Here is a 24,164-nt window from a genome sequence, read left to right on the forward strand (position 1 = left end):
GTTTATGAGCAACATTTGATGCTTTTAGCACTCTAGCAGCCACAGAGCGCTAACATTAACAAGGTTCGCTAAATCTCCTCTTGGAAATGCCTTTTGATGATGATGACGACGATGATGATGCCAACATTATTAAAAAGCAGCCACCAAGGGCACCATTAGAGGCCAGCTTGTGGCTCAAGCATTGCCCGCCCCTGCATGAACATTACGGAGAGCAATGCAGGCGTCCTCTGGACAAGCAGAGCAGGCAGGAGGGTGGCTGGGGTGCAGCTGCCCGCTAACAAGGCACGCCTGCCTGTCTTCTCTCATGGCTGGCTGTAGCTTTCATTTAGGTGGCTGGCCACATAAGCATTGCCAGCAGATGAGGACTCAAGACAGAACAGAGTTGTGTAAAGTTTCACACATGCCAATTTATATGCACAGATGCGACTTTAAGGATCATTAGTACAATTTAAATAGCAATGCAATCAATTTCACCATTGTGGGGAAGAAGGCTCTAGGATGGACAATGTCAAAGCCTCTGCTCTCCCTTCTGATGGTTTATCTTTCCTTCAATTAGAGGACTGTCCTCGGCCAGATATGGCACAGGGATACCTAGTTTGCTGGAGCCACAGTTTGCACTGCTAAAGCGAAAGCCAAACTAGTTAGAATTGGGCTCTAAAGCTGAAAAGAAAACAAACACACTGGCATGTTAATTCCTGTGGGGGAAGCACTGTTTGCATACAAAGCTACTCCATTTCTATTGATTTAATTAGGCAGGTGCAACTATTTAACACTCTTCAGAGGATATCACAGTGGCTTATCATGAATACTTGTAGAAAGACATGGGTCTACTGGTTTAATGTCTCTCTCGCTCTCTCTCTCTCTCTCTCAAAAGAATTTTGTTTGTTAATTAAGGGACGTATGATACAATGGAAGGAATCACCTTAATTCCTTTTTACTAAGGACATAGAATATAGGTATTTTGGAAAAGTGAACAGTGCAAAGTGTTTTGCACCTATGAGCAGCATATTTCTCAAGCCAGAATCCAGAGGTAGGACATACGTAAGCTCTGCCCCATAATGCTACTATTTAATAGTAAGACCATGAGTGTGCGGCTTGTAACGAATGGGTTTTGACACTCTAAAGGCTACACGTGTGAAAAACAGTATTCCTCCCAGTCTTTCTTCAAGAAAATACAAATATTTTGTGCGTGCTGCTTATAATATTGAACGAGAGCATTGTACTTTTCACACAGTTCTTTGATCTGCAGTTTTTATGAACAACTTTTAGCACCCTTCCTGCAGTAACGTGGAATAATTGGAAATTATAAGACAGGGAGGCCAGGGAAAGAAGCAGGCAGTGCAAAGTGCTTAGATCAAAGAAGCTAAGCATGATGCGCCAATGTCCCTTATTAGAGGGAAACTCGGCATCTGCTTTCATATTTGAAAGCTGCGGCTCCAGTCCTTGCCAGCCTTGCTAATTACCCCCTCGTGCTTCCACTGTTTGAAATCTAAGTGATACTCCAACACATGTCGGCATGTCCTTCTCAATGAGGGACGCTTCATGGCAGGCATGGAACAATGAACTACTCACATTGCGATGGCAGGGAAAGCAGGAATTACTGGCGCTTAATTGGGCAGACAACAAATGACTAAAGACAGTTCTGATTGGAAACTGGGTTTTGAGAGGGTTCTCATAAGGTCTTTCATTAGTGACCACGGGAAGTACTTGTTTTTAGAACAGAGGCCGGCAAAGCAGCACTTCCAGCATCACAATGTTCACTAACATCTGCTGAAGCATTTGGTTTGGTGTTGAATCATCAATATCAGTTTACCCTGCAGCCGGCTTGTTATGTCTCACGGGAGTCCCACGCACTTACTCCAAGGGCCGTGCCTTCTTTAGACGTTCACTGCTGTGAGACATTTTATACTCTTGGTTTGACTCAGCCATGAACATTAATCCTGGCCCAGATACAACATTTAAGTGAAGACATATCCTACTTAGGTGTCCTTGGGGTTACAGAAGAACATTTAAATGATGAAACTAGCATGTGCATACGCATCACATGCCTTCCAATTCTCACTACCAGTTTTAGTAACTGGAGCAAGGCGGGGAGCCACACACTGATTTATCTGGAGCTGCTCCAAAGAGCCATTAAAAATAAGCCAGAGAGTTCATTTTGAAAAGTTTTCCCGTTTGTGGTACTCCCAAGAAAAAGCCACCCACAAATATCATCTCAGTGAAGGCTGACCACACAGGAAGAGAATAGTCAAGCTTTGGAATTTCTGATTATTCCCTGCCTTTTCACAGTATAAGCACCATTTTCTGAGTCTAAGAATAACACCCATGTATTTTAGACAATAGACTTCATGGGGTACTGCTTTGAAGCCAGACAGACATTTTTCTTTTCCTGGCGATCTTTACTCTATGAATGCTGTTGGGAAAGCCAGTCACAAAGCAAACCTTTTGCACCCAAAAGCATTTAATATATATCCCACCTTTTTTCCTTCCAAGGAATTCAACGTGGCTCACATAACTTTCCTCCTCCCCTCAATCTTCACAACAACAGCCCTGTGAGGTAGGTTGGGCTGAGGTTCACTCACTGGGCTCCATGGCCGAGTGGCGACTAGAACTCAGATCTCCGGAGTCCCAGTCCTGCACTCTTAACCAACATTTTACACTGACTTAATATTTAATACCACAAAATGCCTAATCAGTAGACGGCCACTTTAGATGCAGCTTTGCTGCATCTTATTTAACAGATACTTTTGTTTCCTGTCTCTTGGACAGAGCAAAATCTTTTTAATAAGGGATGTCTAATCCACCTAATTGCTGGCATACAGTTAATGCTTCTTTTAAACAATTTTTTTGGCAATGTCCAGTAGTTGCTTCTTTTGGGGAGTTAAAAGATACACTGTGCACTCAGTCTTTCAGTCACTGAGGCAAATGCTCTTTTAAATTATTTACCTGTTTCTTGGAAATTAACAAATGAGGAGGCAACAGATTGTCCCTTTTTGACACACTCACATCATATCATGTAACGTATACAGCAATTTAAATGTACAGCCAGGTAGCCAAAAGGACAGGATAGCAACCCCAAATAAATTCTCTTTTAGTGGTTTGATCTGCTTTTATTGAAACCTATGCATAACTGCCAGAAAACTAAAAGTATTCTGTACGAATCCATGTACATATATTAAGAAAGGGGAGAAACGAGGGGGTGCGCATGACAGCACTTCAGCAGTATAGTTTACTTAGTAGGGCAAGACTGTACTGCACGCCCCTGCTGCTTGTAAGCTGCCAATGGCCTGGGCCCATTTCAACGGCAACCCAAAGAGCAGGGCAGATGGAACGTGCCCGGTGACAGCTGAAGAGTGTCCCTTGCAGCAGGGAGCCAGCAAGGCGTGTGAAAACAAGCAGGAGAGAAGGACATGCTCTGAACAAACAGAGGCCACTGATCCATCTAGTCCAGTACTGCTCACACTGACTGGCAGCGGTTGCCAAGATACCTCTTTCCGAAATTTTAAACTAGAGACTAGCAGTGGTTCCCAGTCATGGTCCCTCAGATGTTGGGCTGCAACTCCTATCACACTCCATGAGGGATTATGGGAATTGTAGTCTAGTGATATCTGGACACTTGAGGTTGGGAACTTGTTGTTTTGTGCTGTCCAGTAGTCTCTGATTTATGGCAATCCTAGGAATGGATGCTGCCCAAAATGTTCTGGCACCGTTAAGTGCAAGGCTGCAGCTTCTGTTTTGAAATCAATCCATCTCATAGTTGGTCTTCCTCTTCTTTTTCTGCCTTCGACTTTCCCTACTATTACTATCTTTCTCAAATGCTCACTTGCTGGCAAGGTGCATCATGGGAGCAGTTTGCTAAATTAATCACTCAAAACAATTGCGGTCCTACTGGGCTGAAGAGCTGCTAGATTTATGACTCTAGATTACTGGCATCATGCAGAGGTAAGGAACCAGGTGCAGTTCCCATAATACCATTGCCCATGCCGGCCATGGCTGACTGGAAAAGCACTTCAAAGTGATGGAAGGGCATCACGCAACATTTGATGTAGAATTTTTACATTCTGTCCTGCCCTCGTTGTATTTTAATAAGTTACTGATTAGGTTTGAGGGATCCTGCTTTGAGAGTTTGGGAAAAAAGATCGTAATAGAGTATAAAATAACCCGCTATGATCTATGTTACTCTTAGGAAGACTTGACTTTGCATGCTTTGCCTCCTGGAGCACCCTACAGACACTTTTGTGGCTCCTATTTATAAAACTGACTAAGGGTGCAGCCCAATGACCCCCCCAGTGTTTCTGGAGGCCATGGGATCATCTGGAGTCCCAGCTCCGAGAGCCTGTGATCTCACGGCTGGGACTCTCCAGGCCAGGCCTTGGCACCTGCCCCTGCCTCAGAGCTGGCATGGAAAGAGCACCGCCAGAGGTCCCTCCAAGGCATGTCTGGCTTGCGGGGGAGAAAGAAGAACATGCTGTGGGGAGGGGGAGCAGCTGGGAAGGAGAGCAGGCAGGTGGGAGCAGCGGCAGGAATGGACAAGGCCTCACGCTGCCCCTAGGCCATGTCACAGCCTCCTTCTCTCCCCAGCTGAAAGCAGCCTTCCAGATAAAAATCAGGGCATGTTGCACAGTGGTCATGGCAATTGCCCCGTCACATCTTGTGTGGGCATAGTGCACAATTCTGAAACTTACGTGCACGGAGCAACCCAAAGTACATCAGGTGCTGTAACAAAAGTAAAAGGAATAGGTCTCCAACCAAACACTCAGACTGAAATAATGTTTAAAAAATGAAATGAGAAGTGGGAAACCTATTAGCTGGGAGATGCTACAAGTATATGCTATTTAATGGAGAAGCAAGTGAAGAACTGGATTAGTTAAATGGAACATAAAAGGAGGGATGTAGATGAATAACTATCTGGATGCACAGAGCTTTTATCTGTCCCTGAACCATGCATATGTTGCAACATTCTGTGCTTCCCCTTCTCCTCATTCTCTGCCAGTTACCAAAAGCGGTGGGATTACAGCTGAATACCAGCTTTTAACTGTGTGGGCTCCTGAGCTACAGGCAGCTATTACAAACTGGTTTCCTAATGCCATTCATGCAGCAATCCCCCACCCCCGCCAGCCACCTGTTACAGCACTGGCTGTGCTTCCTTCTAACTTTGTAATCAGGCGTGGAGGTGGCTGGGGATCAGCAGCCCCTTGCCATGCTGTTAGTCGAGTGCAGCAGTGGTCACCACACATCACTGTCCAAGGATTTTTATTTGCGTTTTTTTAAGAAAACAAAATGTAATTTTTCCCCTTTTATTATTCCACATGATTGCCTTGACTTCTACTTTATTAAGGGTTTTTGTCTGGCAGGTCTGGATAAGAAATCCGACAGACTAACAGGCAGAGGAGAAAGGCACTGTCAGTTGGGAATTGCTGGTCCTAAATTAGCTTCTTTGGCATCATTGCTTGTGGCGGTGCGTGGCTTCTGATAGCCTGTGGATAATCTGCTACGCAGGTCTGTTTGCAGGTGGCCTGAATGCTAAGCAAACGTGGGCTGGGATTTTTAATTCACATGCAGAAAGCACACTCCAAATTCTTTGGCTGAAGGAGGAACTAAAGAAGGGTAGGGTGTCCCATTTATGCACAACTACGTAATTTCTAGGAGGCCTTTCTTGATATTTGGAAAACTATAATTTAGCTTAGAGAACAGAGCCAAGCGCATCCTACTTGGACACTGAGGAGCAAGGGCGAGACTATATTAATGGGTTAAATCGTCAACTTTATGCGGGCTCAGGTTCAGGTTAGTACTTGATTCTATACTGTATGTAGAGAGAAAGTTTCACAGTCACCGTGCAGTTAAGGCCTGGGCTCTGCCACACCCCATCTACACGTGTCCTCTTGATATGGCTGGGCTTAACCGAGTTGGCTTCAAATCACGGCCTTCCTATGAAGCTTTTGCGCAGCTAGCATGAACCTTCTGGTTGTCTGAATCCAACCTTAGACTGCTGGCGCATTCTAAATGGTGTAGGGTAGAAGCTTTTTCCATATGAATTAAGACTTAATAGCTGGGCACTGTAAGGCAAGAAAGTGAAAAAGACAAGATTCAGCTAGTGTGGACCCCTGGCCCAGAGTATCACCAAGAGCATTGAGATGGAGATAAAGACTGTTATCCAGGGTTCCTTTGTGTACTTTGAGAGGGACAACATAAAAGTCTAGGGAGCAGCCTGCTTATCAGTAAAAAAGTAAACACACAGCACACCCATGTCAAACACTTTTTTAGGCCTCTCCCAGGGGGTCTGTGTGCCCAGTTTTATGGAGGACATTCCTCTGTTTGTCTGGCTTAAAGAGAAAGAATCATTAGAAGGAAGGGCAGGGAGGGGCCTTGAAGCTGCCCTCCAGCAGGGGGTGCCCTGTACAGCCAGCTGAGCAAGGAGGCACAAAGCTTGTGAGGCAGTTGCAGTGTTATTCAGGTTATGGTTATTATTTCCAAATTTGCATTTAGGCATAGAAATTAGTATATGCTACTAATGTATAACAGTGTCTTCTTTTCCCTTCTTTTTTGGTGATGCATTTCTTCATTTTTTACATTAGATGTGGCTACCCTACCTCCTCAAGTAGAAGAGGGAGCTTTTAAAAGTTGCCAAATTAAAAATAAAATTCTTGGGATTTTAATTGGAGTCAATATACTGGCCACAAATCCCTCTTTAGCTGTTGCACAAATGCCTCTATTTTCAGGCATTCTTAATTTTGTACAAATTTGCCTCCCTGCTATCTTTAAAAAAGTTTTGTTTTTATTTGGCGGGCGGGGGGGGTGGGGCGGGGATGTAGTTGCAAACTGCAACTACATGTTATTTCTGTAGAAAGTTGGAACTTATTACTGTGTGGGAAAATGTAAATAATGCTAAATGTTAAAAACATTTGTATGGATATTTAAAAATGTAAAATCTAAGTAATTTTATGCAGAAATCCTATTTGATGGATTGAATGTCCTTCATTCTGAATGTGCAGATGAGATTATTCTAAACAATGCAATGGGGAGTCAGCTGCAGCAGGTTTTCCACAGAATATGAATAGGACATTGTCTGTCATGCTTTCAGTAAAATCTTCCAGTAATAGCCAGATTCCAGTCTGTCAAGTGATCTAGGCCAAAGAATATATTAACAGAAATTCATACTGAAGTATTTTTAATGTGGTTAAAGAACATCCCTCCTTTTAAAAAGTGCCCACATAATTAATGGAATGAATTACCAGGGGATGTTATGTCAGTTGTACCACACTGTTTGCTTCTGGTTTACAATCTTGAGAGAAAAAATATAATTAACTACTGCATGGACACAGTGGGGTTCTCCTACATTCAATTTCACTCTTGTTAACGCAGAGGAACAATGAAAATCTGTAATTAGCACAGAAGCAGCAGGAACACAGTGGCTTTGGCTGGGATTTGGCCTGCAACGTTTTTTTACAAGTAATATAATGCTAGCTCCAGGACAAATTCTCTTGGCAGCCAAGAGAGGGCACCCTTTAAATAAAAAAAGGAGAGTGGAAGGTAGAAATTATGTTTGTGTTATATGAATATTTCCTAGTGTATTTTCCCTTAGAGTAACAACAACAACTACAAGGAGAAGGAATGACTTTTATGTAAGCATTGTCTCAGGCATTTCTTTCTGGTACAGATGAATACTGAGGCTGGGGATTTAGGAAACGTGGGCAGGCCTGAAAAATGAAAGCCAGACCCTTCATCACAAAGCTGCTTATTGAGACCCAAACCTGCACTCTCCAACCTGTTATGCAAAATTACTCTAGTTCCTCTGGTTTGGGAGCTGTTTCTGTCCTACTAACTATCGATTCAAGTACTGTAATTGTAAGAAGGAAAAGAGGCACATTAAATAAGGTTAAGGTCAGCTAACCATAGATGCATTAAGTCTTTGGTTCGGTTCTGAACTTTAGAAATCTTCAATATTCTCATCTCTGTCAGAACTCACTCAAAATGATTGCTTGATTGATTGCATTTATATATCACCCCAATAGCCCAGAGGGCTCTCTGGGTGGTTTACAAACATTAAATTAATGCTAAAATTAATGCTACACTTTGCCTTGGGCTTCTGCAATTGCATCTCCCTTTCCTTCTCTTGAGCATGAGGGAAGGAAATCTGAAACTTTCAGTCTCGGTTTAGTATAAAACATAGTTTGCTATTTCAGCTGAAAGTTAACATACCAGGATATCAAACCATGGTAGACAACTGTAGTTAACATTTTTCTTTATGTAGCTGAAATGGGAAATTACAGATTTTGGCATACCACACACAACAGATTTAAACTGTGTTCCCTCATATACAAAGTGCGTATGGGGGTGCAAGTGGTGTTCAAAGTCTGAAGCTTCAGCAGGACACTGTGATAGTGTTAAAATATGATTTTATTGAACATGGCTTCAAGCCTTCAGTTGTTTCCCCTCTAATAATTCCACAGATATTTCCTTTTCATATAGTTCGTGTTGCACAAACTGTGCAACACAAGGCTGGCTATGTGAAAGTAGTTTGACAAAATTTCTTTGCATAAATCACTTCCATATAGCAACCTCTCCACCCCCATAAACGATTCCTAAGAGTTAACCAATATCTTGAGACTCAGACTTCTGTAAAGTAGACTGAAGCGGCCTTCTATACTGAGGAGTTATACAGATGTACATGGGCATAGTTGCCTCATAGAGTGGGGTCACAAGGCAAAAAATATGCAAGACGTAACAGTGAATGGAGAAAACCTGGGACTTCTATGTGAAGAATGAACAGTTGGAAATTATCACTGAGTTTCTCTAAGAATAAACTTGCTTTTCCCCTGTGATGGTCTAACATCAGTGTAATATTTCAGCTTTCTATAAAGTACAGTGACAGAGACAACAATCAAGGAAACTAATGTTAAAGTTTCCTTAAAGCTAACAGTTTGATTTAAGCATGGATCTGAGATGTAAAACCTCCTTTAGTCCTGCTCACATAGAAGGTGATGTTTTAAAACACCTGGAAGAGTTCTGCAAAATCAGCGCAGTTTTTGTCATAAACTGTTTTAAAAGACTACTTTTCCCTTGGTCAGAATCACACACAACACTGCTGTGATAACATATTGCAGTACAAGCGTAATAAGATATTTCCCATATTAATCATGTGATAATGATATGTTTCTTAAATGGCATATTTCTTATTTTCTGAAGCGTTATGGACAGCCCCAAGCCATTTGGGGTTTTATTTTCATGTTATATAGCACAGGCAAGTTTTGCTTTCTATAGATATGGCTCATCAAGGTATCTGCTCAGCCTTTACATATCTTCTACTTCCACATGGTGGTCCACCTGTGGAAAAGTTTAGAGTAAAGTTCGGTGGCTAGAAATGGTCCATGTCCATTATGTTGCATCTCCTTGATCCACAGTATTTAATGTTCGGAGTAATGACTGTAGAGCAAAACTTGGCTTCTGTACATTCATCTTGCACAAACCTGTATAAAATGGATGGGGCACCAAGTATCACCCCAATTTTCAAAGAGTATGTTAGAGAAGTGAATCCACCTGAAGGACTTAGATGCTTAGATACCAAAGGAAAGCACTTGCAATAATGCAAAGCCAGATAATTAATCAGAGGTTTCAGTTAATAGAACCCAGATAATATTTAGCCTTAAAAAGAAAAATTATCAAAATGAGCAAGAAAGCATGCTGCATGCAACTCCACTCCGACTGTGCTTCTCACTCTGATAAGACTACTGGAGGTGCTGGTAATTCAATTATAATTTTTTGTTTTTGTCTTACCTGCAGAACTGCCTGGAGTGGTTCATGTTGGGGCCTGCTTTAATATTGCCTTTTTCTGGGTCATAGATGGTGGTTGCTCGTGCATAAGCTCCTCCAAGAATAAAGATGAAACCATTGAGAGTGACTGCAGGAGCATATTTGTTATCTGTCAATGGAAAGCAACACTGAGATCAGTTTCCAAGTGCAGCACTAGAACTGGGATTTTATTTATACATTCCCCTTATTTATAGATAAGTCACGTTTCTTGAAACCTCCAAGGCCAGAGAAAGAAAAATGAGGAAGTCTTTTTGGTGCTGCTATTGCTGTTTTTGTTCTTCATTCCTAAACTTCCTGAAAGGCACTTTTAAAAAGTTCACAGGTCCCCCCTTTTCTTAATCCACAGTGGCTGTGATCCAATATTTGTGCCTCTTCCCGTTTAAAGTGAAGTATTTTCCTCTCAAAAAGCCAAGCATGGCTCTCCAAAAGCTCTTCTTTGCAGCTGAAGTGACCCTGTCAAATTGTTTCTGATATAAAACTGCAGCACATTTTCATATAACTAGATGAATTTCTGAGCCAAAAATTCACAGATGTTTTCCTTTGTGTGCACTAATTCCAACATTTGCCTTTAGGTCAGACTGCATCTCCTCCCTCATCCCCATACCTACCCTTGGCCCACATTTTTGATCCGCTATTATTTTTTCTGGGCACACACATGCAATTTGGCTTGTGGACAAAACAGACAGAATCCCCAGATAATGTTTTCATACCTGAGCTATACCATTTGAAAGGGAGCGGTCAGGTATCTGAATACTTCCTAGCCATACAGAACAGGTGGTGCAGCATTAACCATCTAGTTCCTCGCTTACCGAAATAGAACAGTCCAGTAAAAGATACATCATGTAGCCTTTGCTCATTTGTTCTAAAGATGTTAAAGTCACAGCCCTAAGCATGTTTAGTCAGAAAAAGTCCTAGAACTCCTAGCATATGCCAGCCTGCATGTACTTTTTCCATCCAGACATGCAAATGTTAGTCTTAAGCTATTGTCACATCAGGTTAACCAGGTTTTCCAGCACTTCTGTAGATTGTTTTATGCACACATTTATTTTATAAGAATAAACTGGATAGTGTTTTGTGCTTTATATATTTAGAAATTGTATTTATTTACGATTCACTTTGAATCTCTATGGCTGTAATTATCACACTGAATATAAATACCCAGGCAATCACATTTAAACATGGTACTTTGTTCCTTACAGATTCTCCTTAAACCAATAACCTTAGCATGATCTCTAAAGCAAACATTTTAAATATATTGGTTAGAATTTCTTTGGTTAATCACATGACACTAGGACTGTTGTTACATTCTTCTCTGTAGAAGTAGATCCTGAGAAGTGGGGAGAAGAGTCACTGGAAGTGGCTTACAGATTGAAGTGCATCCACAGAAATCAGGAAGTGGGGGCAGTGAGCAAGATTCCCCCCACCCCTCACCTTCATCTACTTGGATGCTTGCATGGATAGCCCTGCTTTTTGTCAAATTTGAAACTGCCATCGGACGAGCTTGGGAAGTCGGGATTGCAATAATTATGGTTCTACTAAGATTTGTAGGGTATAATAGTCTAATGACAGTGAATCCATTCTGGAATTTCTAGGAGGTAATCTATTCAAGTTAAGAACAGTAATGCTAAATGATTTCTTAGGCAGAGGAAATAATTATAGCACTTACAACACAGCACTAGCAGAATCAGGGACACATGAAGAGTTCCCCAACAATTTATATAATTTATTCAATTAATGCAGTGACACATGTAGAGTTACATACTGGCAACTGGTTTTCCCTTGCCCACAACAAAGCTAAAAGTAGCTTGCCATTTTATGAAGACATGTAGTTTGTTATACATCCAATTCAGCATCTTTTCTACATATGTTAGAAAAAAAACCTATTACTGTCAACACCAAACAGAGAATGTTTTGGCCAAGGTACAGTAAGTTAAGGATTAAAGCCAGGTTGCTTACCAGTAACTGTCGTTCTTCGAGTGGTCATCTGTGCATTACACATAATGGTTACTGCACCTGCGCAGTGCCTGTTGCCAGGCAGAATACCAAGCTTTAACGGATTTTGGTGGGAACTCCGCACCCCTCCCCTGTGGTGCTATATAGGGCAGAGAGCCTGCCATTTCCCCCAGTCTATGAAGACTGGCAGATCGCCCCCTAGCGAAGTGTGTGGTCGACTCAAGGAGTCACTAGGGATAGGCTACTGTCCTGTCCTCTGACACCGAGCGGGGCCGGTGGGCGGGTTGTGTGACTGCACAGATGACCACTCGAAGAACGACAGTTACAGGTAAGCAACCTGGCTTTCTTCTTTGTGATCTCTGTGCATCACACATAATGGGTGATTAGCAAGCTAACTGACCGGAGGTGGGTCGGTGTCATGAGGAGGATGGATGAGAGGATGGCCCGGGCTGTCCGAAGGAGCAGTCCTGTCTGGCTCGAACGTCGAGTCTGTAATGCCTGGTAAAGCTGCAAGGAGTCGTCCATGTGGCAGCCTTCCAAATGTCCGGTAGTGGGACGCCCGCTGAAAAAGCCAAGGAGGCAGCCACGGCTCTGGTAGAGTGCCCCTTGGGGGCGATGGGGAGGTCCAGCTTGGCTAGCTGGTATGCCAGTTCGACGGTTTGAACGATCCATTTCGAAAGCCTCTGGGAGGAGATGGCAGCGCCCTTGTCGGGATCGGTGTATTTAACGAAGAGGCACTTGGTCTTTCTAAAGTCCTCTGTGCATGATCAATAAAAGGCCAGGCATCAGCGCACATCGAGAGAGTGAAGGGATTTCTCTATTGGGGTGGAAAGAGTGGGGAAGAACGCTGGCAGAATGATGTCTTGGTTGACATGAAAAGCTGTAGTGACTTTAGGGAGGAATGCTGGGTCGGTTAGCAGGATTACCTTCTCCTTATGGAAATTGAGGTAAGGTGGGTCTACACGAAGGGCAGAGAGTTCGCTCGCTCTCCTTGCGGAAGTAATGGCGACTAGGAAGGCTACCTTCCACGATAGCAACCTCAAATCATTTGTAGCGAGGGGTTCGAAGGGGGCTCTGGTAAGTGCCTGGAGAACCACAGACAGACTCCAGGTCAGTACCGACGGCCGGGTTTGCGGATGGAGATTCTGTAGTCCTTTGAGGAAGCAACAGATAAGCATGTGGGAGAACAGAGGATCTGGATAGGGGACCATGAAAGTGGGAAACAGCTGCTATGTACACTCTAATTGAAGTGGGTTTAAGTCCATCTTGGTGTAGAGAGAGCAGGAAGGAAAGGATGTTATCAATGAAAGTGGAGTCGGGGGTGAAGTGGTTGGTTTCCACGAAGGCAGCGAAGCATTTCCATTTTGCCTTGTATGACCGGTGGGCGGACGGTTGTAGGGTGGATTGCAGGATGAAGGTGATCTCCTGTTGCAGTGAAGTCGGGACGAGGGAGGCTCAGGTATGGTCGCTTGGTACTGACCGTGGCTCCGACGGATGAGGGGCAGGCATCGGGACTGACAGACTTCCCAAAACTGGGGGTAGGCGATCAGGAGCAGTCAGTGAAGGAGCCAAGCAGTGAGGTTGAGGGGATTGCCCCCCTCTCCTGTGTGATCAGATGAAGGATCCGCAGTAAACGGAAGAACGTACAATTGGAGAAGTTGAGGATGGTCAGGAACCAGGGCTGTCGGGGCCACCATGGTGTGATAAGAATGCCCTGTGCCCTGTCGTGGGCGACCTTTTTCAGGGTACGGATGATCAGTGGGATCGGAGGGAACGCGTAGAGGAAGAAGCCCGACCAACTCACCATCATGGTGTCACCCCGTGAGTTTGGGCCCGACCCCACCCTGGAGCAGTAACGAATTGGAGGTCATTGCAAACAGGTCCAAGGACAGAGTGCCCTAATGGGAAAACAAGTCCCTGCGAATCTGGTCGTCCAGTTCCCATTCGTGGGTTGACGACACCTTCCTGCTGAGAGTATCCTCCTCCTTGTTGTCCACCCCCACTAGATGGATCGCAAGTAGGGAAATCCCCCTGGGGATACACCAGTTCCAAATCTGCAGGGCCAGATGGGCCAGTGGTACTGACTTCGTGCTGCCTTGTTTGTTTATATAGAAGACGGTGACTACATTGTCGGAGGCTACCTGTACCGACCGGTTCCGAAGGGTAGGTTCAAAGGAACATAACGCCTTGAACACTGCCAGTAGTTTGAGAAAATTGATATGCTCGGACTTTTCGTGAGCCTGCCAGGTGCCTTGGATACGTAGGTTGGTGCAATGTGCTCCCCAACCTGTGAGGGAAGTGTTGGTATGGAGCAAAATTGAGGGTTGCCGCTGGTGGAACAGAACGCCCACTGTAAGGTTGTCGTTGTTCATCCACCAAGACAGAGTCTGGTGAACTGAGGTGGGAGGTAGGAGTGCTTGCCTCAGGGAGTCGCAAAGAGACTGGAACACGCTGTTGAACCACAGCTGAAGTGGTCGCATCCTCAGTCTGGCGTTTGGGATGACTGTGATTGTCGAAGCCATGTGTCCAAGGAACCTTTGGATGGCTAGTGCCGGGGTACGCCCGCCCTCCTGAACCTGTCTGACTGAGGAGCAGAGTCTTTCCATTCGTGCCCGTGGAAGGAACGCTTTTGCCTGAACTGAATCGAGTTGTGCCCCGATGAACTCAATGACCTGTGAGGGAGTGAGACAGGATTTCTTGGCATTAATGTACAGTCCGAGACTCTCTAGGAGGGTGCATGTAGTTTCAATGGCCAAAATAAGGTGATCCTGGGAGGAGGAGACAATAAGCCAATCGTCTAAGTAGAGGTAAATTTGTACACCTTGTAGGCGAAGGTGGACACAGACCGGAGCAATGCACTTTGTAAACACCCTAGGAGCTGTGGCAAGTCCGAAGGGGAAGACATTATATTCAAAAATACAGGATCCGACAGTAAAGCGGAGAAGCCTCCTGTGGTTCGGATGGACACCGATGTGGAAGTAGCATCCTTTAAATCTATGGAAGCGAACCAATCTTCTCTCCCTAGCAAGGGGAGGATATTTTGCAGGGTGGTCATGCAAAATTTCTTAGTTGTAATAAAGGCATTGACGCCCCTTAAATCGAGTATGGGGCATAGCCCACCATCCTGTTTCAGTACCGTAAAGTATCTGGAATAGAAGCCGTGAAGTCCCTCGGAACAGGAGATTCGACGAATCGCTCCTTTATGGAGTAGCTGGAGTATTTCCTCTCTGAGAACCTCCAACAGAGCGGTGTAGTGTATCGGTCCCGAAGGGGGCATGGTGTCAAGCTTGATTTTATATCCATTCTCAATGATGGAGAGTACCCATTTATCAGATGTGATAGACTCCCAAATGGGGAGCCGGCTTTGCAGCTGGTCCCCAGAGGGAGAGGGGGAGGGTAGAGGAGGGAGAAGATTAGCTCACGCGGCCCATCAACATTGCTGCTTGTCGGTGGGTCGGCGGTGATGGCCCTGTTGGTATTGTGCGGCCGGTTGTCCGCGGTTGCACTGCTGCTGCGGTTGGTACTGTTGATGCGGCTGGTAACAATGGTAGGGCTGGTATCTCAGGTAATGAGACTGAGGCCACTTACGACGGCTAGAGTTCAGAATTTCCATCTTCCGGGCGGTAGCTCGAGCATTGTATATGTGCTCGAGCTTATGGTCCGTGCAATCATGGAAGAGACCGGAACCGCTGAAGGGCATTCCCTCGATCTGGTGCTTGGTCTCATCGGGGAAGTTGCAGGAGCGTAGCCAGGCATGTCGACAGAGGGCGATGGAACCGACGAGTGCGCGGGAGTCACAGTCTACATGGTGTCAGGCGGTAGTAAGCTGTTGTATGGAAAGCTGCATAGCTTCCCAGATGAAGACGCGGGCCAAGTCATGCTGTTGTTCCAGAATGGACAAGGTGATGGATCCAGTTGTTGCATCAGGAAGTACTAATATCTGGCCATCATTGCCTCATAATTTGAGATTCAGAGACTCAGTCCCATGGCCGCGTAGATGCATCATGCCATCAGGTCTATTGTCCTGCCTTCTTTGTCTCTAGGGGTTGAGTGTTCCCTGTTGTCTTGCCCCTGGGAAGACTCAACCACAATTGAATTAGGTTTCAGGTGTCTCAAAAGGAACAGATATCCTGTTTCCAAACCTTATACATTGACTCGTACCTCCTGGATGTTGGGTGGGGTTGGCTAGGAAAAGCCCAAGTGTCCTCCATGGCCTCCCGAAGGGTGGTGATAAGCGGGATGGATATGGCGGAGGAGTGTTCTTTACGAACAATGTTGTAAAAATTGTCTTTGTTGGTGCTGGGTTGATGCTCGACCTCGATTTCCAAGGACTGGGTAAGGCGGCTCATGAGTTTGCCAAACGTGGCGTAGGATTCTTCAGGGGACCCAGGCCCTGGGTAGAAATGACCGTGCCGGGAGATGTAGAGCAGCAATCCAAGTCTTCCGAATCCGAGTTGTAAAGGTAAGGTGGGCTGGAGGAAGACTGGGCTGGAGATGGTGGAGGACCAGAAGTCGCTGGTACCGAGGTGGAGGGCGCTTTGGTCCTGGTTGGCCGGGATCGGTGCCTGCGCTCCGGTGGCATGGCATAATAGCCATACAGAGGCGGATTTCCCCAGTAGTAGGGCTGAGAAGGTTCAGGGCCTTCGCATGGCATCGGAACCCAACTCCTGGTAGGCTGGCCCGAAGAACGGTGGTGGTGGTGGGACTCAGCTGGTGCAGGAGCCCTTGGAGACGCCTCGAGCGATGAAGGCATTGGCGTCGGAGAACAGGCTGCTGGTGGCTTGGCAGCGACCGTGGAGGAGAGTCTCGGATTTCTCCATCAGACATCAATCCATGAATGATGGGTTTGGGGGGATCCAGTGCCACAGAAACCGGGGACTTGACCCTCTGGGGAGATCCGGGCAGCGTAACTTGCATCAGCACCTGCGGTGTCAGTGTTGAAAGCATTGGGACCGACAGAGCCGTCTGGACCGATGGAGCGGTCGAACCCGAGTCTTGGTGTGGTTCCAGGGCAGGTTTATGATGTTTGCAGTTGGCCTTGTCGGTCTTGTCCTTCTTAGGATTTTTCGGGACCGACAGATCCTCTTGGCCGGTGTGCCTCTTCTTCTCCTTTTGAGTGAGGAGGAATGGGAGGAGCGAGAGGTCTCCCTGGAAGCAGCTCCCTTGGATGGCAGACAAGGGGAGGTCATCATAGAGGAACCAGCAGGCGTTGCCTGGGCGGCAAGTTCATCGGAGGCTATCAGGTCTCCCAAAGGATCTTCCTCAGCCAATTTTTCCAATTTTTTCGGGCTTGTTTGGTGAAAGCCTGGCAGTGTCCACATTTATCAGTGCGGTGCCCAGGCAAAGAAGACAGAGCTCATGCAGGTCTGTTGGGGACATTTTGGCCCTGCATTTGGAGCACTTTCAAAAAGCTGCACGCTGAGCCATCGGATAAAGGGATAGCAAAGATGGATAGTATGAAGGTAAGAAGGTTTTAATTTCTTTTTTTTATTCTTTAGTAAGAAAAAAGGGGTTGTTTAACTAGGGAAGGTAAAAGGTAATAAAACTTGGATTATTTCAACTGGGAAAGAAGGAGAGAAGAAACAGTGATCAAAGTAGAGAGAGAGATAAACAAACGGCTTGAGGCAGTGCAAATGGCAGTCGAAAGAAGACTGGGGAAAATGACGGGTGCTATGCCCTATATAGCACCACGGGGGAGGGGTGCGGAGTTCCCGCCAAAATCCGTTAAAGCTTTGGTATTCTACTCGGCAACAGGCACTGCGCAGGCACAGTACCCATTATGAGGCTTCGGCGAATGGGGCGGCATAAAAATGTTTTAATAAATAATAAAAAATAAATGTGTGATGCACAGAGACCACAAGAAGAACCCTAAATACCATGCCTAGCAGATATTACACAACTGTGCATTATAACAATATACAGAATCTACTATGATTGCTAATATTTGGGATTGTTCAGAACATTTTGTTCCAGTATCAAGTGATATGTGTAGAAAAGAAGAGGGTTAGGGTTAAAGTTAGGGGTGGGGCTGTAAGGACAATAACAAGAAATTCTGCAGAGCCCAGAAATCCTAGTCCGTGTTCACTGAAACTCCAGCAGATCCTTGTTCAAGAGAATTCACACCATCTAAATTCAGACTTAGCCCTGCAGCTTTAAAACTTCATAGTCTGACTCCTAGGAAGTCACAATTATCATTAAATTACAGTTTTGGAAAGGCACTTGGAAGGGTGAAAATGATATTCACTGTCCAGGTGAGAGCTGCATGCAGACTGGCACCCTTTATTCTCCACGTTGGTCGCTATTCAGTAATTTTCAATTCAATAATTCAAAGTGACCTTATAAAACATGCACAGAAAGGGCTATTGGTCCAAGCCTTCAGATTACTTACTTCTCACCAGCCATGTTACATGACAACATTACATGCACTAACTATATCTGATCTTTACCAAGAAGTCATATCTTTTGAGAAAGGGGGACTTGGGTATTTCAAGTACTGAGTTTCAGACTCCACTAAACATCTGCAATGATAGAATGATAATCAACCTTGTATCCCTTAAACATGAGTAGCAGAAAAAGCACAAAGAGTGTTACAAGAAAGAAAAACTAAAAAGGTGAAATCACACAGCTAGGCAAGCAACATGTAAAAACATGCAGAAAACAAAAACTCTATGAGAACATATCACTTTATCAGTGTGATTCACTAAAAACAGAGGTAGGAATTGATTCAGCAAGAGCATGCAAAGCAAATAGTTTGCTTTTTCTTAGCTATACCATAACTACAACTTGACACACTTTTGAGTATCTTACCCTCCTTTTAGTGCTTGCAAAATCAAAACTGTGTCTGCCTGTTTTTCTTATTGACACAAAAAGCTCTCTCCTAGGTGAACCCTCCATATATGCTGATCACATTTTCACAGTCCTTTTTGAGCTAACTTTACTTTGTGGAGGACACATTAATTTAACAAAAGAAATCTTGACATTTAACCTCCAAAGCCCACAGGGATATTCATCTAGGCTACCTCAAGACAGAAACAATAACTCCTCAGGAGGCTAATTCCCTGCCTTCATATTCCTTTGTTGTACAAAAGAAAGAACATCTCCCTTTGGTCTCTTAATAGCAGAACCTTGCTTTACTTCTCATAAGCAGTTAGCATTGTTTTGCAGATTTCTTTGTAGTAAGCTAGCATTATGGTGGTTTTGGAGCTCTGTAACTATTTACAATATTCAGCCTACTTCTTTTTCTGACTTAAGCTCTCTTAGACATTTCTTGGAAAAGAATGAGAGGGAATGTGACCTCATTTGTTTGTTTCTTCAAGGATTATCAAACAATTCAGGTCAGAGCTTTTATACTGCAAAAACTCAAGTGAAGTCAGAAAGACAGAACTAGTCAATTAAATTATTATTATACTGTGTTCTCTCAGATGTCCCAGAAAGGAATCTCTTCATTTTTTAATGTCGTTACCAAGTTAGCTGCACAATCCTACACATGCTTATTCAGTAAGCCCTGACAAACACATTAGGAGTTAATTTTGAGTAGATATGCATAGGGCTATACTGCAAGATGTTTTAATATGGAAATACTTTGCAGTATGCACCTTATTTATTCTCACAATTAGTAATATATATCTATTATTGCCATTTAGTGAAAGTGGAACAGATGCTGAACAAAGGGACTGGAATACAATTTGGAACTCTGATGAGTGGAATTAGCCCTTTATTTAGGACATCTGTCATTTCAGATTTTTTTAGTTTAGGACTCTGCTTCAGGTTCCTACTCTTCAACAAGTAATGACTGTAATAACAAGGAGCAGGGCAAGTACCTCCAGCTTTACAAAATATTTACCAACAGTACTTCATTGGCATCAACTTGCTTTTCCCTTCAGGGAGACAAGTAAAGCCATCTCAATAAGCTTCTCTTTGAAGGTGCCCAGATTGTGTGCGTGCGTACTATGTGTGTATATCTATAACCTAATACAGATGTATAATCTATTTTATTCATTCATTCATTATATTTATATCTTGCTCCTTTTCTGGATTGACATCATGACAGCTCACATGATCCTTCCCCTCTCCATTCTGTCCTAATGACAGCCTTGCGAGGTAGGCTAGGTGAAGAATTAGTGACTGGTCCAAAGTTACTCAGTGAAATTAATGGCTGAGTAGTGACTACCACGACGACAGGCACCCTGAGTCCCAGCTGAACACTCTCACCATGACATTACATATGAGCAGGACATAATCATGCATAGTTTAAAAATACATTTTTGTTATATACTAGTTAAACATATAACTAGTCCTATGGATTCTTTTGAGTATTTAACATGATTTTAAATTTTTTATAAGCTAAAAGACAAACAAGGGAACATACTATTTGACCAAGAGAAAATAAAGAGAAGGTGGAAAGAATATTCCAAAGAACTGTACAGAAATGCTGAAAGGATGACAGATTTCTCTGAAGAAGAATCCTATGAAGAGGAACCTGCAATATTAGAAAGCGAAGTCAAAGCTGCCCTGAATGCACTTGCAAGGAATAAAGCACCTGGAGTACATAGGATCCCAACAGAACTATTCCAAACTGCAGAAATAAGTCAGTCCAAATCCTAAAATATGTAAACAAATATCTAAAATGAAACAGTGGCCCACAGATTGGAAATGTTCAACATATATTCCAATCCTCAAGAAAAGAGAGGCAAAAGAGTGCAGCAACCATAGGACCATTGCACTGATCTCCCATGCGAGCAAAGTGATGCTCAAAGGTGTTGCAACAAAGGATACTATCCCACATGGAAATCCCTGATGTTCATGCTGGATTCCACAAAAGGAAGAAACACTTAATATCATGTTGTAAATATACATGGAATACTGGAGCACACCAAAGTATGTCAGAAAAAGACCAGTCTGTGCTTTATAGACTACAGCAAAGCCTTTGACTGCATTGATCACAAGAAGCTATGGATAGTGCTGAGTGAAATGGGGTGCCTCAGCACTTGATTGTCCCAATGCAGAACCAGTATCATGGATAAGAAGGTTTAGTTAGGACAGAACATGGGGAAATGGAATGGTTTCCCATAGGGAAAGGAATGAGACAAAGGTGTATTTTATTCCCCTGTGTGTTCAATCTGTACACAGAACATATCATAAGGAAAGCTGGAACAGAATTAGAGGAAGGAGTGAAAACTGGGGAAGAAACATCTCTAATTTAAGATCTGTGGATGATACCATACAATTGGGAGAAAACAGGAATGACATGAAGTAACTCCTGACAAAAAGGAAAGAAGAAAGTACAAAGGCAGAATGGAAGCTGAATATTAAGAAAACCAAAGTCATGTGCAACTAAGAATTAAAGAACTTTACCGTTAATAATGAAGAAATTGTGCATGTTTTCGCATACCTCAGCTCAGTCGTCAATTTGAAGGGAAACTGCAGCCATGAAATTAGAAAACGACTGAGACTTGGAAGGGCAGCAATGAAGGGACTAAACAGGATCATCAGGTGTTTTACTGGAGACCAAGCTCAAGAGCCTCCAAACTATTGTGTTCCCAAGCACAATGTCTGGGTGTGGGTGTTGGACAGTGAAGAAAGGCGATGGGAAGAAAATTATAGGTTTGGATCATGGCGCTGGAGGGGAGCTTTGTGAATATGCTGGACTGAGAGAAAGACAAACAAGTGGGTCCTCAATCAAGTCAAGCCACAGCTTTCCCTAGAAGCAATAATGATAAAACTGAGGCTGTCATACTGCAGAACACCATGAGGAGGCAAGACTCACTGGGGAAGACAGTCGCGTTAGGGAAAGTTGAAGGCAGGAGATGAAAGGGAAGATCAAATATGAGATGGGTTGAATGTATAAAGGAAACCACAACCTTGAGCTTGGACGAGCTGAACAGTACATTTTTCAGGGCCTTCATTTATAGCCACAGGTCAAGGTTGACTTGACAGCATGTAACAACAACAGCAGCAACAACAGATTCATATGTAAGCTTTAACATAGCCCCTCAGATACTTTTTAATCTTCAAGAAAGACAGAATAAAAATTTGAAAACAAATAATCTGTACTATAGTGGCATTCCCAGTGGATGGTTCTCAAAACTGGTTATGTTGCTTATCTCCTCCTCCAATATCTCTAAGTAAGCATCCTTAATTGTGGGTGTCAGCTGTTCTGCTCCATTTTGTCTGTGGTACTGCACATCAGAATACAAAACATTAAGTTCAGTGCATACTTGGTTCCATTAAGGTTCTATTTAAAGTAGTAGCAATCAAATTTCTACTGGGGATACCATTCATTCTTGCCAATTTTTGGGAGATCTTAATTGAATCTGTGTATTCTGTATCTTTTAAAAATGCAAATCAATTGCTATTATTTATCTTTGGGCAACATCACAAAACAGGAACTTTGCTGTAATGTTTTCCTCCTTCTGAGTATTGTACAGACATTAGCTAATTAGCTACTTTTATTCCAAGGAAGCATAAATATCCTTTCATTATCAGTAGATCTGACATATTTTTTTAGGGCATAAAGCTGTTTATTTGCAAATTTGCAATCTACTTTGGGATGGTTGGGGATTATTTTTTCACATCTGCATGGGTTGACAACTGTTAGGCTCTATAAACTAGTCTAGGGAATAAACTGCTGTTTCTGTGCTTCTTTTATTCTTTTGATAAAGAACAATAACACTTTTTAAAAAAATAATGCATTCCGTTCTGCTTTCTGCTCAGAGTACAGGAAAACCTCATAATGTCACTCAGAGGATTGTATGAACAGCAGCACTGTGTGCATGTGACAGAAAGAGCTATGAAATGGGTTTGTTTGCACTGCTGTAATACATAAACATGATTCCATCGTTAGTGTCCTCCTTCTTGGTGAATCACACTGTATTGCATGCACGTCATGTCATGTCATGCTGAACACCGGAACCGAAACCAGGGAAGAGTAACGTTACATCCACAAATACGAACAAGTGCCACATCTGCAACACCCAAGCTGATGGTAACAAAAACAAAAATAGAAACACTGATCCATAAACTAAAGGACCCTGAACCCAAGAAAGGACACATGTGGCCTTTTCTGAGAATGATCTCTAAAACCAGTTTTAGGGACAAAGTAACCACATGGTAATCTTCAGCTCAACTCCTACCTGCACAAAACTTACAGGCTGTTAAGTGGAAACACTCTAAAAAGCAAGGGCATGCTTTTTCTATAGAAGTTGCCATTTTCAAATAAGGACTCCATCATTTGGAGATTCACTTGTATAGGTGGTAAGAGGATGGAGTGTCTGAGCTCCCACTAATTATTGCACCTAAAAATAGGAGGTGGTGGTAAAGTAACATTTAAACAGGCTCAGGGATAATAATTACCGATATAATAATCATAGAGGATTCATATGATGACCTTTTCTGTTCTCCCATAGAAACCCAACAGTTTAGGGAATAACCAGGAAGAATAACCATCTCATTACTGAAGCTCAATCCAGACAAGACGGAGGTTGGTTGGCGGATCGGGCTTCGGAGAGGGTGAATTGAACCTTGTCCTGAATGGGGTTGCACTCCCTCTTAGGGACAAGGTCCGCAGCTTGGGAGTGCTCCTCGACCCAGAGCTTTCACTGGAAGCTCAGGTAACAGCAGTGGCGAGGAGCGCTTTCCTCCAGCTTCGGCTAATTCATCAGCTGCGCCCCTATCTGGAGAATGACTGCCTTGCGACAGTGACACATGCATTGGTGACTTCCCGTTTGGACTTCTGTAACGCGCTCTACGTGGGGCTACCCTTGAAGACGGTCCGGATACTTCAATTGGTCCAAAATAGAGCTGCCAGGCTGCTGACGGGGACTGGACGTTATGCTCACATGACTCCAGTTCTCCGTCAGCTTCACTGGCTTCCCATTGAAGTCCGGGCCCAATTCAAGGTGTTGGTTATGACCTATAAAGCCCTAAACGGCTTGGGTCCTGGTTACCTGAAGGAGCGCTTACATCCTTATATGCCCAGCCGCCCCCTGAGATCGGCGGGAGAGGCCCTTCTCCGGGAGCCCTCCATGGAAGAAGTTAGGAGGGTGGTTACTCGGAGGAGGGCTTTCTCTGCGGTGGCGCCTAAGTTATGGAATGCGCTCCCCAGAGAGGTCCGCCTGGCGCCGTCGTTATTTGTTTTTCGGCGCCAGGCGAAGACCTTTTTATTTAAGCAGTATTTTAAATGTTAATATTATTGAATTTTATTTGGCCAGGGCGGCTTGTTTTATAGTGTATGTTTTATATTATATATTTGTATTTTATTGTATGTATTTTAAAATGTTATTTTATTTTTTGTTGTAAGCCGCCCCGAGGCTTCGGCGAATGGGGCGGCATAAAAATGTTTTAATAAATAAATAAATAAATAAATAAAAAATTAATGGTGTGGGATGGTACATACTTCAAAT

General features: G+C 43.7%; 1 protein-coding gene across 1 annotated transcript in view; it reads right to left on the reverse strand.

Annotated features, from left to right (window-relative positions):
* Positions 1-24,164, reverse strand: part of KLHL29 (kelch like family member 29) — a 434,198-nt gene that overhangs the window by 5,912 nt on the left and 404,122 nt on the right. The window contains exon 13 of the mRNA XM_044445123.1: positions 9,775-9,919. Coding sequence (XP_044301058.1) covers positions 9,775-9,919 — 145 coding nt within the window. The remainder of the gene's footprint in view (positions 1-9,774; positions 9,920-24,164) is intronic.

The sequence above is a fragment of the Varanus komodoensis genome, unplaced genomic scaffold (genome assembly GCF_004798865.1).
Source record: "Varanus komodoensis strain SLA01 unplaced genomic scaffold, ASM479886v1 scaffold47, whole genome shotgun sequence".
NCBI classification, from domain to species: domain Eukaryota; kingdom Metazoa; phylum Chordata; class Lepidosauria; order Squamata; family Varanidae; genus Varanus; species Varanus komodoensis.